General features: G+C 24.5%; 1 protein-coding gene across 1 annotated transcript; it reads left to right on the plus strand.

The window, feature by feature from the left end:
* Positions 1-16,532: 16,532 nt before the first annotated feature.
* K444DRAFT_519378 (uncharacterized protein) lies at positions 16,533-17,309 on the plus strand (the record flags this gene model as incomplete). The annotated part of the gene is made up of 3 exons (XM_024873949.1): positions 16,533-16,660; positions 16,820-17,156; positions 17,187-17,309. Coding segments are annotated over 3 exons (588 nt in total), but the record flags the coding sequence as incomplete, so codon positions are not given.
* Positions 17,310-20,284: the final 2,975 nt, after the last annotated feature.

Raw genomic sequence — 20,284 nt, forward strand, 5'->3', positions numbered from 1 at the left:
TATAAAATTCTATTATTAGATCTTGGGAATTAAATATAAAGGATTTCTTTTAGTATAAAAATAAATAGGAAATTGAGAGGTTATTTTATAAATTCTAGACTTTAAACTATAGTAATAAATAGTAACTATATTTGGAATTAGAGAAAAAAGAAAAAAAGAAAGGAAATCTATTATATATATCTTACTAAATTAGAAATCTTTTAAAGACTTTACTTGCCTTTTTAACTAGCTATTCTTATGGCTTATACTAGTCTAAAGCTTGACTATAATAACTATAGATCTCGATTTTAACTTGAACTACTATTATAAGTTTCCTTATAATACCTAAATAAACTTTCTAATTAGGAGTTATATATAGACGGAATAGCTAAACTAGAAGCCTTATAAGAGAAAAGAGAAACCTTATTAAACCTAATAATTATTTCTGAAAGTATTTAATAATATATAATTCTGGAAATTTATTAGATATTAGATAAACTAGATCTGCCTATTTAAAGCTTATCTTATATTAGAAAACCTATTTCCTCTTTAATATAACTATAGCTATTCTTAAAACTTATACTAAGGCTTAGTTAATATATTATATATTCTTATTTCTATATAAAGAGAACTTCTTTTATATGAAACCTATTTCCTAATTAAAATATTATTTTATTACCGGGAACTAATTACTTTTTTAAAAAGCTAGTATAATTTACTAATTCTTACTATTAATCTATTTCTTATTATTAAATATTATCTAAATAATTCCTATATTTTTAATACTAATTCGGAATACCTAATCTTTTTATATTTTATATTAATTTTAATATTAACTATTTCAAACTTAATAATAATACTATAAACCCTATTTATATTATCTTATAGTTCTTTTTTCTATATATTTTAATATCTTTAGTATTATCTTTATTAATATAAATATTATTTTAAAGTCCTAAATAACTAAATAGTTTTATATTATTTAAAGTTAACTCTAATAAGTACTAAATAAATATAATTAGTTTTTAGAAAAGATATAGATTAGTTTTAGAAGAAATAATACCTTATTCTAAGTTATTTCTTAATCCTATTATTCTAATTTCTTTTCTATTAATATTTACTTTATATTTTTCCTAATATTTTTAGTTTATTTATATATCTTACTTTTTATATATTTCCTATATTATTTCCCTTCTTTTATATTATTTTTTGAATTAATAGAAATGTCTCTAAATAAATAAAGAATCGGAATATACCTATATTATAAATTTTTTTATATTTTTTTTTATATTCTAATACTTTAGATATTATTATTATATTTATATTTATATTTCTATTATATTACTTTCTTATTTCCCTATTATTACTATTTAGTTTAATTTACCTTAATTATTTCCTTAATTATATTTTTTTAGGTATATATATTTATATTCTTTTCTATAATAGAAGCCTAACTTTATATTTTATCTTCTATAATTATTACTAATTCGTAATTATATTACCTTAAATATATCTAATTATTATATCTATTTTCCCTATTATATATATTATTATTTTAGCTTTATTTTCTTATTAGAAAGAAAAAAAAACTCGAATATATATAATATATTTGTATAATCTAAGACTATTTTAATTTATTCTTTATTTTAGAATATATTTAAAAGAAATTCTTATAATCTCGAAAACCTTTAATTTTATAACTTATAATTATTATACTAATAATACTTTTATAATCTATTAAGAATAATAAAATGGCTAAAGAATAGATTTCTTAAGTTAGTAAAATATAATAGTTAGTTCTTATAAGCCGTAATATTATTAAAAGCCTATAGATTAATAGTATTAAAGTTTAGAGTATTAAAGAAGCTTAAATAATTATAAAAGGCCTACTAATACTAGAAAAGATAATTATAATTACTGAATTTAATACGAATATCTTAGATAAGCTAAGTAGTATATATAATAAGCTCTTGAAATAGAAAACCTTTATTAGAAACGGAACTAGATTAGGATTAATTAAAGAAGAGCTAAAGAACTATTAAGCTAATAATAGGGAATTTGAAAATATTATTAAAGGTATTTCTAAAAGCAAATAAAAGAAACTTAATAAGATTAAAACTATAGTAAATAGTTTTAATATTAAGAATTAGAATAGAATTATATTATATAATAAAGCTTTTGGCTAATATATTAATAATATCTATAATAATCTTAGTAAGAATATTTATAAGAAATTATACTCTCTTTTTAAGATAAAAGCTTTAGTATATAAAGCTATTTAGTTAATTAATAAAGCTACTTTGGAATATATTAAGAATAAGAAGTATTGAAATACTAATATATTTACTAAATTAGATATTACTAAAGTACTTAAATATACTAAAGCTATTTTGGAATATAAAGAATTAAAGTTTAAGCTATTATTAGCTAATAATTTTAAAGCTAGATAGTATATCTTTAATACTTCCGGAATTCTAATTAAGGGAGTTTATAGTAATAAGCCTTTTCTTGCTTTCCGAGATAAGCCTAAAAAATAGGCTCCTATTATGATTTCAGCTTTAATTTAACTAGATCTAGCTAAGAAAAATAAAGCTAATTTGGTAGAGCCTAGTAAGAAGACTATTAGTAAAGCTAGTAGAACTAGTATAACTAGATAAGAAGAACCTAGTAAGAATAGAAAATAAGCTAAGCCTAAAACTCCTAATAGATAGTAGAGATCTGAGTACTAGACTAAGTATAAGGTTAGTAAACTAGAGAAAAGCAAGAAGGAATCCTTTATTTTAAAAAAAAAGATATTATTTAAGAAGATTCCCTTAATTATACCTAGAACTAAGAAGTAAAAGACTAGAAATATTGAGTCTAGAGAACTTAATAAAGATATTTAGTATACCTATAAGATATTAGCTAAATAGAAATTAATACTTACTTAATAAGATAAGTATACTTTTAAGGAGGTATATAGCAGTATTATAGGACCTATCTTTAAGCGAGAATATTATAGGGTTAATAATAAATTCCTTAAAGCTCCCTATATAATATATACTTAGTAACTTACTAATATTCTCTCTATTAATATACGAGAAATCAAAGATATTCTAAAGGTAATTACTAAGATCTATAAAGTTACTAAAAATAAGAAGTATGTTTTTATTACTTAAGTAAATAAGGAAATATAAGATTTCTTTTTTAAAAACTAGGAAATTGAAAAGTATAGATATAAGTACTATATTTCTAATTAATTCTACCCTAATTTATAGCTCTAATTTAATACTATAGTCCCTATTCCTGAGTCTAGTATTACTAATCTAGATACTAATAGCTATATTTATAAGAAGAATTACCTAAAGTAAATTATAAAGCTTAGTATTTGAGAGCTCTTAATAGAAGAAATAGAGATATTATAATTCTATTTCTGAAAAAATAATATATTAATATATAAAGATCTTAATAATAGCTACTTTATTTTAGCCTTTTAACTTTTAATAGCAGATCTATTAATATAGCTCGGATTTTATAAGGTATTAAGTAAATATTCTATCTATCTAGTTACTTACTCTTAGCTAGCCTAATACTTTATTCCTGGAAATATTAATTATAATTAATATAAAGATAATACTAAAGATCTGGCTATTACTAAAGCTTTAAGTAGCGAATTTTACCTTAGTAAAAAATATTGGAATATTAGTTATATTTTCCTTATAAACTATAAGAAGGCTATTACTTTTAATAAAAAGTTCTTTAAAAATATTAATTACTTTTCTATTTCTAATAAATTTAAGCCGGAAGTAGCTAAGGAAATAGGCGAGTATTTACTAAAAATAGTAAGAGAAAAGACTCCGAATATAGTCTATTTAACTAGATAAATAAATGCCTTTAGCTAGGTAATTTATAAGTCTGGAATTATAGGAAAGTATTAATTCTCGGATAATATATAAGTTAAAGAATAGCTTAATAATAATTTGTTATTTAATAGGCCTTTTATTATAGTTCCTATAAATCTAGTTACTATTAAGGATAAAATATACGAAAATGAAGTTTCTTATAAGGTTATTAAAGCCTCTTATCTAAAGCTTTCCCCTTTTATTAAAAGTTAATTTAAGGATACTATAGATAATATGAAATTTAAAGAAGTTATTTATTTAGAGTATATTAGTATAATTTATAATATGATTTACTATAATAAGCCTCTTTAATACCCTATAGTAAAGGCAGAAATTAAGTAATAGTTAAAGGCAAATACTAATTAATATAAAGAACTATATCGGATTTGGTATAAGAATATAGCTAAGCGGGTTTGGATTACTTTTAAGTAAGTTCGGAAGTATGAAATGAGACTATTTAAGAATAATAAGTCTTATTTTAGGTATATAAAGAAGAAATTAAATTAACTAATAAAGAAGAATCCTAAATATTTTATTATTTCGGATTCTGAATAGGATTTTTTTATTATTTTTAGTACTTAAGAAATAAGTACGAATAAATAGGGGATTGGATATAGTATAATAGGCTATACTTATTAAAAATCGCATTATTTTAGCGGTTTTGAGGTTTAGATTATATAGTAAAGGCCATAGCCTTTTATATATAACTTGCGGAAATCATATAAGAAAGCTAGTTTTTCTATAAACTTAGAAAATAATTCTTTATAAGTATTTAATTAATTAAGCTTTTATATACTATATACTATTTATACTTTACTATTTATGCTTTTGATTTATTATTTTACTATTAAGTCACGTTTTATACTCTAGTATACTTTATATAGGTTTTTGTTTTATTATAGTTTCCCTTTTATAATATCCGAATTTAAAAAAAGTTTATAGATATTAGTAATACTAGAACTATTTCGGGTATTTAGAATATTTATAATCTAATATCTAGCTTAAAGCTCCTGAATTTCTACTATTACTTTCTTAAATACTACTAATTACTATAATATAGTTAGTAATAGGATATTATATTTAGTTATTCGGAATAAAGTACTATAAATTAAAAGAATTAGAATAATATTATTAGGTCTAGTAGAATTATTAATAGCTTTAAAGGCTATTTGGAATATAATATTCTTATTAATTCTATTAATTTCAGCTATAATAATAAAATAAATATATTAAATCAGGCTATAATAGTATTCTATAATTCTAACGAAATTATAAGCTTTTATAAAAACGATTTTAACCTTAGTTCCTATAGTATTTATAAGCTAAGTAAACTCTTTACTAATAAACTGCTTTCCGGTATCTGCTATAATCTAATTAGAAGGGCCTAAATAGGTATTAATTTAATACTATTTTAGAGTATTTCAAATATATAATATACTAATATTTTAAAGCTATTAGCCGGCTTAATATCTAGTATCTTTATTAATAATATAGAATATAAACTTACTAAGAATATAGAAAATATTAATAATAATAGAATAATTAAAGCTAATATTATCTCTTAGATTAAACTTAAATTATTCTAGTAATTATCCGAATTTCTAGTATTACTTATAGTATTTTATAAAGTATTTAAAGGCTTTTATATTAATATTATAGCCTATTTATTCTAGTATATTTATTCTAGTATATTTCGGAGCTTATTAGTAAATAAATAACTAAAATAGTAATATAAATATTATAATTTGATTTCTATAAAAAAAACAAGAGTTATAAGTAAAGAATTCGGAAATAAAGCTTTATAAAATAATATTCTAAAACAAGAAAAAGTATCTAAAACATTATATTATAAATATAAAGTATTTAATAGAAATAATAAAATAATTAGTAAGATTATTAAAGTAGATTCCTAGCTTATTTATATTAGCTAAGCTAAATAAAAATAGAATCTTTATAAATATAATATAGAATTATATTTACCTAATTAGTATTTTTATTATTATAGATCTAATAAAAGATATAGATCTAATACTAAACTAAATATTAACTTAATCTTTAGTAGTTTTATTAAATTTAATACTATTATTAATTTATTATAAAGCTTGGAATTAGTTAAAACTAGTAATTAAAAATCTAGAAGTTCTAGTATTAATTATAATTTTATAAAAGTAATTAATATTATATTTTAATATATTATTAATTATAAATATCTGGGTATTCTCTATTTATTTAGTAAGCTCTAGGATATAGTTTTTGCCTATTATCTAATATATAAAAGAAAGAGAAATAAGGTTATTTATAAGAGTATTAGTTATAGAAATAGTAGAAATAAAGGCTATAAGAGTAGCTAGAAAGCTCTTAATAGAAATAAAATAGAAATTAGAATAATATTTCTTTTCTTTATTTATTTCTACTAGTAAGGCTTTAAAAGTATTACTTACTAGTTTATTCTTATTATTCTTATTATTTTCTTCTTTTTTAAATTCGGTAATATACTATATATAAGTATTACTAAAGCATTTATTAAAGTTACAAGTATTTCGAGATCTAAATTAGTAAATATTTCTATTCTTAAATTAAGCTTTTTTAGCCTCTTATTTTTCTAGTATATACTTTTATAAGTAGTATTCGGGTTTCTTATATATAAAATATAACTTCGAAGTATAATTATTATAATTATAGGACTTGAAATAGTTATTATAGGTTCTAAAGTTATAGCTAGGTTCGTATTAATAATTTCTAAATAAATAGTAATTTAGAGAATTTTAAAAATAGTATTATTAATTAGTAAAATAGGTTTTAGTAATAATTTATTACTTTTTCTTATAAATAATAATAGATAATTAGAACTTATTAATAAGCTAGCCGAGATTATTAGAAAAGTTCGAAACTATATATTAGTATACTAGTAAGCCTTAATAGGAAATAATAATTTTATTATATAGGAATTTAGTATTTTATAAGGCAAGAATAAGGCTATATTATAATTTATATAGGTTATTAATTAGTATTTAAATAAGCTTAAATATTATCTTTTTAGGGTTCTTTACTATTATAATTACTAAGGTAATAATATTTTATTTATCTAAATTTTAATAATAGAAACCGGGGTTTTTAAAAAAGCTATAGATATTTATATAAGCCTTTTTATATATATAGCTCGAGAGCTAATTATTATAGAAGTAGTCTTATATTAGTTCTTTTAATATAATAAGAAAAACTCTTATTAATACCTTTTCTAAGAGCTTTATATATTAATAAATATTAAGGAAAATAATAAGTTTATAATTAAAACTATTATTAGTTCTATTATATTTCTATATTTTAAAATATATCTTTATTATTTCCCTAATAAGCTTTCTAGTAGAAATAGTAAATACTAATTAATAATAGTTCGGGTTTAATAGTAATACTAGTAATAGTAAAGATAAAAGTAGTAAATAGCTTTAATTTAGAAAAAATAAATAAATAGCTTAATTTCTTAACTAAAATTATCTAGTTCTTTTATATCTAGTTCTATTTAGAATAAGATAAACTAATATAATAAATTCCTAAAAAAGATTTGTTCTAATTAAATTATTATTAATAATATTAGCTTTATTCTATATACTTTTTATTTCTTTTTAGGTAAGATTAATAAAGAATTATATAATAGTAAGATTTCTATAGTTCTATTTAATATAAATATTATTATACCGAAATTAGGCTCGAAGATTTTATATAAATATATAATTAATTAGGCCATATATTATAATATTAAAGTTTTTAAAGTTATTCTAGAATAGATCCTATAGATTATTATTATTCTTCTTATATAAGATATACTAATATATCTTAGTAATTATATATTTCTAAAGTTTAGTCTTTATTATAATTACTAGATTAATATTATTCTTCTATTTCTTAATTAGTTTTTTTCTCTTATTAGTATCTATACTAAACCGAATTCAGGTTCTCTCTAGTATCTATATATAATTTATAATAGAAGAAGTTTAAAGGTAAGATAGTTTATAATAGGTTTATAGAAAGGGTTTAGTAATAAAGGTATCTAGATATCTGGTTTAGATATTAGATATCTAGTTTAAATACCTAGTTAAGATACTAGATATCTGGTTTAGATATTAGATATCTAATAAAATATTAAAGTAAATATTTTGCTCTTAAATATTTTATTTATAATAAGAAATTTAGAAAGTAAAATATTATAATTCCGGGAGAATTTAAAGTTTAAAGAACTTAATTTAATAGTAAAATTGAATTAGTAATTAAAGAGCTTTAAGGATATATATAAGATATATATTCTAGAAAAATAGTTCTATAAATACAGGTATTATATAAATAAAAAAAATAGTTTTCAGAAAAATAGTTTTAGGACTAAAAAAAGTTAGTTTTAAAGAATAATAGAAGTTAAATAAATAAATAGTTAAATGACTAACTACTTATTAATTAGTAAAAGCTAAATATCTTCTTTATAGGCTACTAAATACTTTTATAAAGTTAATAAGTAGTTCTTTTTTTTAATATAGAATAAACTAGATTTGTCTTAGGTTATTAAATACTTTTAGGACTAATCTAAAATCTTCTCTAATCTATATATATAAATTAATTAGTATTAGTTTACTAGTAATATATAATACTATTATATAAATATATAAATACTAGTTATATTAGTTAGTAAAGTTATTATTATTTAGAAATAAGAATTATAGTATTATAATATTAATATATAATTTCTAAATCTGCTAAGCCTAAAGAAATCTAGTTTACTAGTCGAGTTACTAATAAAATATAAAATTATATAATTATATCCCGTATCTTATATTCTATTACCTATATTTCATTACCTATATTTCATTACCTATATCCCGTATCCCGTATCCCGTAACTATATATATAATTCCTAAAGAAATAGTTATACTAATATTAATTATACTTTTAGTATATTATATAAGAACTAAAACCATAAAATTAATAAATTATATATTATAATATTTCAGACAAGTTAGTATTTAAATTTATATATTCTCTATAAATAATATAGTAAATATTTAGATTAGTACTATTAATAAATTTCCGAATTACTAATAGCCTAGTACTAGACCCGAATAATAATATACTAAACGGAATACGGAAGTTAGGGATAGTAGAGCTAGTAAAACTAGCTATAGACCTCTGGATCTATAATAGAGAAGAACTAGTATTTAGAAAAGTTATAGTAAATATTAATATAAAAGGTATATTAAGCCTACTAGTAAAGAGTAAGGAGAAATTAGATAATAATAATAAAGTAGAAAAGAATAATATCTTTAAACCCGGTTTATTAGTAAGTAACTTATTAGAAGACAAATTGGCCCAGGCTTAGATTAAGCCCCGGATAATCCCGGATTAATAATAATACTAATATATATATAATATATATCCTGGCTTACGTATTCTTGTTTCTGGCTTTAAGTAGTTAGAGAAGAGAGGAAGAAGCCTTATAATATTTTCGATTCTTGAACAAAATTTTTTTTTTGGGAATGGATTTTAAGAGCTCTTAAGGGAATATTAAAGTCTGGTCTTAAGTAATCTGGAAGGATGGAAAGTCAAGGGTAATGAGCCTTTACTTCGTGGAATAGGAATTTTATGGAAGTCGCAAGGACTTGGCAAAGGAGTGAATTTTCCTTGTTTGTATCCGGGAACCTCTCGGGAGAGAGTAGTGCACAAAAGGGGGGGGCAGTGTTAGAGAGTGCCTGGGCATTCTTGGTAGCACGTGTGTATGCGGGTGGTCCGTGCGCAAGCCCTTAAGGCTTCGCACCTCCCATACCTCACTTCCTTCTTCAAGTTTCAGTTAATTAATATAATTGGATTGCTCCCTAACTAGCTACTTTTGGTAATACCCATTATAATATATATAAATTTATAAATTTATTTATATAAAGTAATTTAGAAATAATATATAAAAGAGATTAAGAAAATAATAAAGCTTATATTTTAATTTATATTAAAAGAAGTTATTTTATAAATAAAATATTTAGTATTCTGTAAGACGGTTAGTGGAGTGCGCATTCCGGGGGGTCCAGCTCGCTTAGGCTTGGCGAGGCTGCATCGGGCATGGCATGTGCCCGTTCGGGTCTGGCGCTGCCGCTTCGGGCAAGGCGTACTCGCTTCGCCGAGGCGCTGCTTTTTGATATTGTCTATAAGAATCCCGTCTCGTTCTGCTCGACTTTCGCAACTCTCCCTTATCTACTACCTTCACCCCCAAAGTACTAATACCGCCCTCCCCTTACGCGGCGCCTAATCTGCCTTGCCGCGGTCTCGGTCTCAGTCTCGGCCCTACCTCCTTTGTACCGCACTCCCCACCACTCCGCAGAAGCCAACTTTCTCGACCGTACCTATTATTCGAGTACAATAGCCGCCTCGCTCGATCTAGGCTGCGGCAGCCCGAGTTCGAGGACTGCCCTGAGCCGGCTAACGATACTATATTACGCGAGAGAGTCGACCTTTCGAACCCTCTTAGTCCGTTAATCTTTAATCCCTCGGAATCCGAACTCCTCTCTTTTTTGCCGTACCCTTTTTAATCTGCAGCCAACTTTTCTCTCTTGCTACTCTCTCGCTACTCTCTCTCGACCCTTGATCCTTTCTTGTTATATCCCCTTTAGTGGGCCTTCTGCGAGGCCGGCTGCAATATAATACAGGAGTAGCGGCGTAGTCCCGTTCCCTTGGAGTCAATTCTGCTTCCCTTTCCACTTCCTGTAAGTGCCGGTCTGATCTGGCTCGTTATAACGGGAATATACCTAATAGTAAAAAGGCCTTGCGGCCTCGACTGACCGGATAGCAGAGATTCAGACGGTAGCGCCAGTTATATTAATGTATAGTAGGGCTGGTATAGGCAAATAGAGGAGCTAAATCCTCCTTCTGCCGCTGCCGTTCTGCGATATAACCAGTTAGAAGGATAGCCCCTTGCTCGGCCGCTCTGGCCTTGTTATACACTGTCAAACCCCTTGCAGCTGTTTCTAGCCAGAATCCCCTTTAGTACGGGCTCCTTTAAGGACGCTACGGCAACAAATTTTTTTTTTTGGAAAATTACAAAATCAAAATTGCGATATTTTAAAAATGTGATATTACTAATAATCTAAGTAAACCCTATAGTAGAATATAATTAAAACAATTAATCTATATGGTATTTTATTACATTCCATGATAGGAATATAATAAGGTAGGAAAATCAATAAAATGCACGTGACATGCCCCCTAGTAACTACTTATTAGCCCACTCATACTTCTTTTATACTTCTATTCCTTTATTATTATCTTTAATTTCTTGATCTATTATTATTAATCTCTTTATAATAGCTCGTTTAAAGATTAATTATAATTACTATTAAGCCTATATATTTTATTTAATTAGGTAATAACTATTATATAATAAGATTATAAAGAGATTAAAGCAGGATTTTAATATTAATATTTCCCCTAGAACTTTATATAGTAGGCTTTCCGAATAGAAAGCACCTCTCTAGTATTTAATATTTAATTCTTTTCCTTATATAAAGGCTCTTATTACCTGGTTCTTTTATAATATCTATATAATAAATACTAATATACTTACTAATTTCCGGAGCTTAGAATATAATATTCCTAATTTATAACTATTATAATAAGCTCGCCGAGCTATAGGCCTTTAATATTAAATACTTAATATTATAATAAGGTAATATTATAGTAGTAGTAAAGAGCTTAAATTGAGCTAAAGGCTATATACCAGGCTAAAAGCACTGGCTATATACTAAGTCACGTGCATTGGCACCACGTAACTAGTATTACATAATACTTAATTTATAAGTTAAGCCAGAAAAGAAGTAATTATATTATATTCTCAAGTAATATATAATTAATAAAGGCCTATAAGGCAATACTAAAAGCTATAGCTACCGGCTTTTATATACTTATTTCAATTCCTTAAATAATAATAAAAAGTTTTCTAGAAATAGAATAATTTCTATAATATAGGAATTTAATCCTAAAAATATATAATATTAATAGAAAGAAATAAAGATAACTAAAGGAAAATATAATATTTATAGGCCGAACTTTATTTAGTTTATTAATAGCTATTATAAGATAAGTATAAAATATATTTAATTTTAAAAATTACTAATATATTTACTTAGCTATAATTTTATAATATTAAAATATATACTAGTATTAATACCTATTTATAATTTATATCTTGGATTTATATTAAAATCCCAAATAATTATATTATAAATAGTATTATTTTCTAATTTAGTATAAATATATTTTCTCGGAAATAGCTAATATTTATTTAATTATAATTCCGGCTATATAATTCTATAGTATTATAGAGAACTAGTTATTTAATTTATATTTAATTTAGATAATAAAATCCCTAAATCTCTATATTATATTCTTCTTTAATCTAATTAATATTATACTAATATATATTTATTTATAATATTTTCTAAATTACTATTCTAGTTTAATATCTTAATTTAGTAAATAAAATAGAAATTATTTTATTTTATATTTAATTAGATAAAGAATATAAAATATCTATTATATTCTTTATAAAATAATATATTAAATAAGAAATATTAATTTATATTAGTTTTTAGATCTTTATTAGTTTAGAACTAGTATAACTAATTAATAAATTAAGGTATAATAAAGGCAAGTTATAAAAGTAATTTATTTAGTCTAATTCTATAAAAATTAATTTAATTAGCTAATATTATATAAGATATACTAAATAAATAAAAGATATTTTTTAAGTAATTATATTCTTAAAAGCTTTATTCTTATAAACTTTTCTCTAATTATATAGCTATACTTTTCGTCTATTTATTTATTATATAAAAGTAAACTAAGAAATTCGTCCGGATTTAAAGTATTTATTTAATTAGAAAATAGTCTAATTATTTATATATTATTTCTAGCTAACTTTTCTAGAATTATATATTTTTAGAATAAAAAGAAATTAAGAATTATAATATTTCTATTAATATTAATAAACTAAACGAGATATATAAAGAATATACTAGCTATAATAAAGATATATATTTATTAGAGATTATATTTAAGTAATATAAGTAAGAACTTAAGATTACTAGCTTTATATTTAAAGCTAGGGCTTTTATTAATACCCAAAAATATATATAATTAAAATCTATTACTAGAGGTAATTATAGAATTAAAGGAAATAAGACTAAAGAAATATAATAATTAAAATAGTATTTAGTTTATTAATAAAAGAAAAGATACTAGCTATAAAAATAAAAATCTTATTTATATTTGCTCTAATAATAAAATAGAGATTAAAGATAATATAAAAGATACTAGATTTACTATAAATAATATTATAATAGGGATTTTATTTTCTGGGTTATATAGTTCTATTATATAACCTCCGGACATTTATATAGTCTATAGTTCACTTATATTACTTCTCTTTCTTTCTTATTTTTAGAAACTAATAAACTAATTTTTATTTTCTAATTTTATATCTTATTTTTATATATTATAATCTTATATTATAGAAGCCCATTTTACTATTAGTATAGCTATTTCTTTGGGAGTCACGTGCGTAGTCACGGGACACGGGATACGGGACATGAGTAATAAGACATGAGTAATAGGATATAAGTAATGGGATATAGGTAATAGGATATGGGATACGGGATATAAGTAATAAGATATAAGATACGGGATATAATTATATAACCTTATATCCCATTAGTAACTCGACTAATAGACTAGACCCCTTTAGGCTTAGTAGATTTAGGGATTATATATTAATATTATAATACTATAATTCTTACTTCTAAATAATAATAACTTTACTAACTATATATAAATAGCATTTCACGACTTATATAATAGTATTATATATTACTAGTAAACTAATACTAATTAGTTTATATATATAAATTAGAGAATAGAATCTTTTAAGCTAAAGAAGTATCTGGTAGCCTATAGTAAAATTAAACTAATCTATATTAAAGAAAGAAATTACCTATTAACTTTATAAAACATCCGGTAGCCTAAGGGAAAAAATAGCTAGCTCTTACTAAGAACTAATAACTACTTTATTAAAGAAAGGAATTATTTATTAACTTTATAAAGTATCCGGTAGCCTAAAGAAAAAGACTCTAGTTCTTACTAATTAATAAGTAATTAGCCATTTAATTATCTATCTATTTAACTATCTATTATTCTTTAAAACCAACTTCTTTTAGCCCTAAGACTACTTTCTTAGAACCTATCTTTTCTACTTATATAATACCTATATCTATAAAATACTTTCTCTAGAATATATACTTTATATATATCCTTAAAGCTCTTTAACTACTACTTTAATTTTATTATTAAATCGAGTTCTTTAAGCTTTAGACCCTTCCGGAATTATAATATTTCACTTCCTAAATTTCTCATTATAGACGAAATATTTAAGGGTAAAATATTTACTTTAATACTTATAATACCCCTAGATATCTGGAATATCTGGTATCTAAACCAGGTATCTAGTATCTAAATCAGGTATCTAGATACCTTTATTACCGAATTCTTTCTATAAACTTATTATAAACTATTTTACTTTTAAACCTCTCTTACTATAAATCACACACATATTAAGAAGGGCTTGACTCTAGAAGTTCGGTATAGCAGAATTATGAAATAAATATATATAAGTAAAGAAGTAGAAAAGTAATATTAACCTAATTACTTATAATAATAAGGAAGTTCTAGATTACCTTAATACTAGACTATTCTAGTATAAGATAAAGAAATTAACTAATAATAATCTCTGGGAATTATTTAAGGAGGATTTTAGTAATTTCGACCTCAAAGTACTCAATTATCTAGATTAATATATACTATATAAATTACGAGCTACTTTATAATATAGCAGTATTTATATTAAATAAAATAATAAGGAACTTACTATTATATAGTCCTTAGTTAATACTATTTAGGAAAAAGAGTAATATACCTGAACTATAACTAATATTATTATTACTAAACTAGACCTTAATACGGGCCCTATTACCTTATTATATATATTTCTTAATAATAGTATTATAAGAAATTAATAAACTAAATTAATTATTACTTATATTCCTTTATTACCTATAATTACTTCTATTAGTACCAGATTATAAAAAGCTAGTAATAACGGATTTCTACTACTTCTACTATTTCTATTATCTTTAAATAGCTCTTTAGCTAGCCTTCTTACTATAAAGCTAATTAGAGAAGTAATAAAGATATATACTAAGGCATAGAAATATAATAAAACTAATAGTAGTTTTAACTAAAAACTCGCTATTTTCCTTAATATCTACTAATATATAGAGCTTTTATAAGAAGTATTAGTAAGAGCTTTTCCTACTATATTAAAAGAACTAGTATAAGATTACTTTTATAATAACTAGCTCTCTTAATATATATATAAAGAGGCCTATATAAATATTTATAGCTTCTTTAAAGGCCCTGGTTTCTAATATTAAAACTTAGATAAGTAAAACACTACTATAATAGTAATTATAATAGCTTAATACCCTAAAAAGACAATATTTAAGCTCGTCTAATTACTAATTAATAACCTATATAAATTATAATATAAACTAGTACCTGTCCTATAAAATACTAAATTCCTATATAATAAGATTATTATCTCTTATTAAAGTATACTAGTATACTAATATATAGTCTCGGATCCTCTTCCTAATCTCGGCTAACTTATTAATAAGCTTTAATTATTTATTACTACTTATAAGAAGAAATAATAAATTAATACTAAGATCCTCTTTACTAATTAATAATACTATTCTTAAAACTCTCTAAACTACCGCCCGTCCGGAAATTATTAATACGGACCTAGCTATAACTTCAGAACCCGTAATAACTACTTCAAGCTCCGTAATCGTAATAATTATACTCCGAAGTTATGTTTTATATATAAGAGACCCGAATATTACTTATAGAAATATATACTAGAGAAATAAGAGATTAAGAAGGCTTAATTTAAGAATAGAAATATTTACTAATTTAGATCCCAAAATACCCGCAATTTCAATAAATGCTTTAGTAATATTTATATATAGTCAAAAACATTTTTTTTCCGGTTTTTTTACTCCCCTTACTTTTATACTCACACTTTACCCACCTTTAGAACTCACTCAATATACCTTAGCCCTTTGGCCCCAGGCTCTAGAACCTACTATAAGTAGAGCTAGAATAGACTAAATGGCCCCCCCTGACTTCCCGGGCTCTAGCCCCCCTCCCATTAACTTTCAAGAGCTCGGAGAGCTTCCAGAGGGCCCTAGCGAATAGCTAGACCTACCTACTAGCTCCCTACTAGCTCGGTTTAGCCAGGGAGCTTAATTCGCATTCGATTTAGCTATAAATCCTATTTCTTTAGACGAACTCGCAGCCCCTTTTTCTTAGCCTAATTCAGCTAGTACGGCTCGACTAAGCCGCCTCTAGAACGGGCTAAAGCGTGGCCCTAGCTTGAGCGATATTAATAGTAATATTAATAAGGAATACTAAAACCATAGAAACTACTATTAATATTAGAATTAAGCTTCAAATGAAGCTAAATTACTAATTCGTTAAGCCCGGGACTTAATAATTAAAGCTATTACTATTACTCCGTTATATGACTAGTAATCTCGACTACTAGATTTAGTAGAAATCTTTAGAGAATATACTGAATTCGGCTGTATCTGCTATACTAGTACTTTACTAGCCTCCCAGGTAGCAAACCTCGAAAATACCACTAAACGGATCGAAATTTAGTTAAGAACTCAAGCCAAACTAGCTACTCAAGCTAAAACTATCCCCGAAAAGTTTACTTGGGCTAAAATCGCTACTCAAGAACCACAATCTTACTCGGAAAAGGACTAGACTATAGTATTATATACTAAGTCCAAAAATCAGGGAGGAAAAGGCCCTAGTATACTTACTAGTAGTAGTAGTGCTCGTAATACTAATAAATCACTTAGTGCCCGTAATACTAGTAGTTCTAGTACTTGTAATACTAGCTCGAAATCTATGGCCCTCTCTAGGAAAAGCACCTTTCTACTAGCTTATATAGAGCAGGCTAGCTTGTTCTCTGCTATTTCTATTCGTAATTCGCTTAATACTACTTTCTGCTCTAAGGGAATTAAGGGACTAGTAATCTCTATAGTTTCTCTTTTCTCAAAGGGTAATATTATAGTTAATACTACTCCCGAATTTAACTCTGACTTTCTAGTTCAAAATCAAGCTATTATAAAGGGGGTACTTTCCTTAGTTATAAGTATATAAAAAGGAGAACCTTAGTATAAAGTTATTATTTACGGTCTACCTATTCATGAGTTTAATATACCCGAAGGAATAGACTTAGTCCTAGAAGAAATCAAGACCTTTAATAAGGGACTAGAGCCTATTAGCCAGCCCTATTAGGCTATTTCTAAGGAGAAAAGAGACTTAGGCCTCTAGTAAGCCGGTTTAGTAGTAGTAGTATTCCCTACCGAGATTTAAGCTAATAGAGCTATTAAAAATAGACTTCTTATAGCCGGGATCTTTACTAAAGTAGTAAAATACTATACTATTTCTAGTACTATATAGTATACTAGATATATAGGATGCGGGCACTTAGATTCTATTTATAAAAAGGAACCTAAGTACTTACTATATAGTGAGGGTTATATAACTAAGAACTATTTTTGCTTTATCTATAAAAAGAAAGGCAAAAAATGCCCTTACATAATTATTAAATGCTCTAATTACTTAAGTATTACCTATTTAGCTAGTTCTAAGCTATATGAGGTTTATTTAGTAATTAAAAAAGCTACTACTATTATAATTCCTACTATTACTATTAATAAGTAGCTATATTAAAGTACTATAAGTTAATATAAATCATAATAGCTCTATTACTGAAAATGTTTTATAAATAGCTATAGAACTGGATATTAAAGTCCTAGTAATCCAGGAACTATAAGTAATAGTAAGAGATAGTAATAATCGGAAATATTATTCTATTATATACTCTAGCTATTTCCAAATACTCCCGAATTACGGTATCCTGAGGCCTAGAACCCTATTTTATATAGCTTGCGAACTGCAAGCTAGTCTAGCCTCAAACTTACTAAGTAATCCTGATTACTTAATTATAGACTTAAGTCTAAATATACTAAAAATGCAGCTAATTAATTTCTATAATATAATTTACCTAGAAGACCCTAATAATATATTGACTATATTAAGAGAAAGTATTTTACTTACTATTCTTTATAATAGCTCTTTATTACTAGGTGATTTTAATATATATTATCCTTAATAAGATTCCCTTAAACTTTAAAGTAGTTATATAGTTTATTTAATTAGCTATATAGAGAACCATTCTCTAAGGCTATTAAATAAACCAGAGAAAGATACTTTCTATAGACCTAATATGTTTATTTCTTCCGTATTAGACTTAAGTTTTACTACTAGTGAAATAGTAACTAAGATTAAAGACTAGTAAGTATTACTAGACTTAGGTTCTAATTACTTCGGGGTTCTATTTACTATTAGTAAGTCGACTTATAGCTCTAGTTCTAATCCAGTCAGATTTAATACTAAGAAAGCGAACTGGACTAAATTTATAAGCTATCTTATTAATAGCCTTGAGAATATATTCTTTCTACTTACTAGTATACCTGGAAATTATAAACTAGACCTATTAGTAGAAGACTTTACTAATAGAATAGTAGAAGTAGCTAGTAATAGTATTCCAAAATCTACTACTAGTTCGTATTCTAAATCCTAGTAAAATAAGAACTTAAAGACCTTATATAAATTAATGCTATACTATAGCCGTAAGTCTAAAGCTTTAGGATATACTTTCTATAAATAAGAACTCCAAAATACAAAAAACACCTATTTTAATACTATTAAGAATACTAAGCTAGTATACTGGAATAAGTTCTTAGAGAATAAAGACTTCTAGTCGATTTTTAAAGCTATAAAATATACTAAAGATATTATATATTAATCTATTTCTAGTATCTTAGATAATAGTTTAAATAAGCTAAAATTGACTTTCTAAAAGAAGTATAATATCTTTAGAACTATACTTTTCCTACCCCCTCCTATTATAGTACCTATTAGTCTAATAGACTATAGGCCTAGCTCAAAGTGGGACTGGCCTATTTTATCTAAAATAGAACTAGAATAAGCCTATATTTCTAAGATAAAAGGGAAAATCCCTGAACTAGACTTAGTTACTCAAGAGATTATAGTTTATACTTATAGAGCTTCTCTAGATATCTTTTATAGGCTATACTCCTTATTTATTAATAAGGGATACTATCCTAAAGTCTGGAAATAAGCTACTGGCTTTATTCTAAAGAAATTAGGGAAACCAAACTATTTCCTACCCAAAGTATATTAAGTTATTTCTTTATTTAATTACTTAGGGAAGGTTTCTGAGAGAATACTAGCTAGGCGACTTAGCTATTTAGCCGAGACTAGTAACCTATTATATTATTCCTAAATGGGAGGTAGACTCTATAAGTTAGCTATTAATATTGCTTTACTATTATAAAATGAAATAGAATTAAATAAGTTCTATAAGCTAAAAACTAGTATTCTCTTTCTAGATATTAAAGGCGCCTTTAATTATATATCTAAGAATAGGCTATTACAGATTATAATTAGTTTACTACTACCTACTAGCCTTATTCTCTGGGTATTATTATTCCTAGATAACCGAGTATTATGACTAGCTTTTAATAATAGTATAGAAGTATTTAGGTCTATACTTATTAGTATTTTATAAGGTAGCCCTATATTCCCTATATTATTTCTTATCTATATCCGAGACTTATTTAAGTTAGTAAATATTAAATTCAGATCCTATTTAGATAATATATCTCTTATTACTGCTTCTAAAAGTCTTAAAAAGAATATAAAGACCCTAGAACGGGAAGTAAAGAATATAGTTAACTTAGGGAAAAAGAATACTATTAGCTTTAATATAGATAAAATAGAGCTTATTTATTTTAATAATTCCAAAAATAAGCCTAGTCTAAAACTACCTAATAGGGAACTAGTTTCCCCTAGTAAAGTAGTTAAATGGCTAGGGATTTATTTCAATGAAAATCTCAGATTTAAGAAATATATAGCCTATAGGATATCCAAAGCAAAATAAGCCTTTTATAGAATATAAAGACTTATGAATATATTATGTGGCTTATTTCCTTTTATAATTAGACAGCTATATTTAGCCTATATTACTAGTATAATAGACTATAGTTCTATACTATAGTAGAAGACTAAAAGCAAAGCTCAAATTCGGCCTTTATAGGCAATTCAAAACCTAGCCCTAAGGAAAACCCTAGAAGTATTTAAAACTGCTCCTATTATTCCTATAGAGGTCGAATTAGCTTTAT

The sequence above is a fragment of the Hyaloscypha bicolor genome (genome assembly GCF_002865645.1).
Source record: "Hyaloscypha bicolor E unplaced genomic scaffold K444scaffold_16, whole genome shotgun sequence".
Taxonomy (NCBI): Eukaryota; Fungi; Ascomycota; class Leotiomycetes; order Helotiales; family Hyaloscyphaceae; genus Hyaloscypha; species Hyaloscypha bicolor.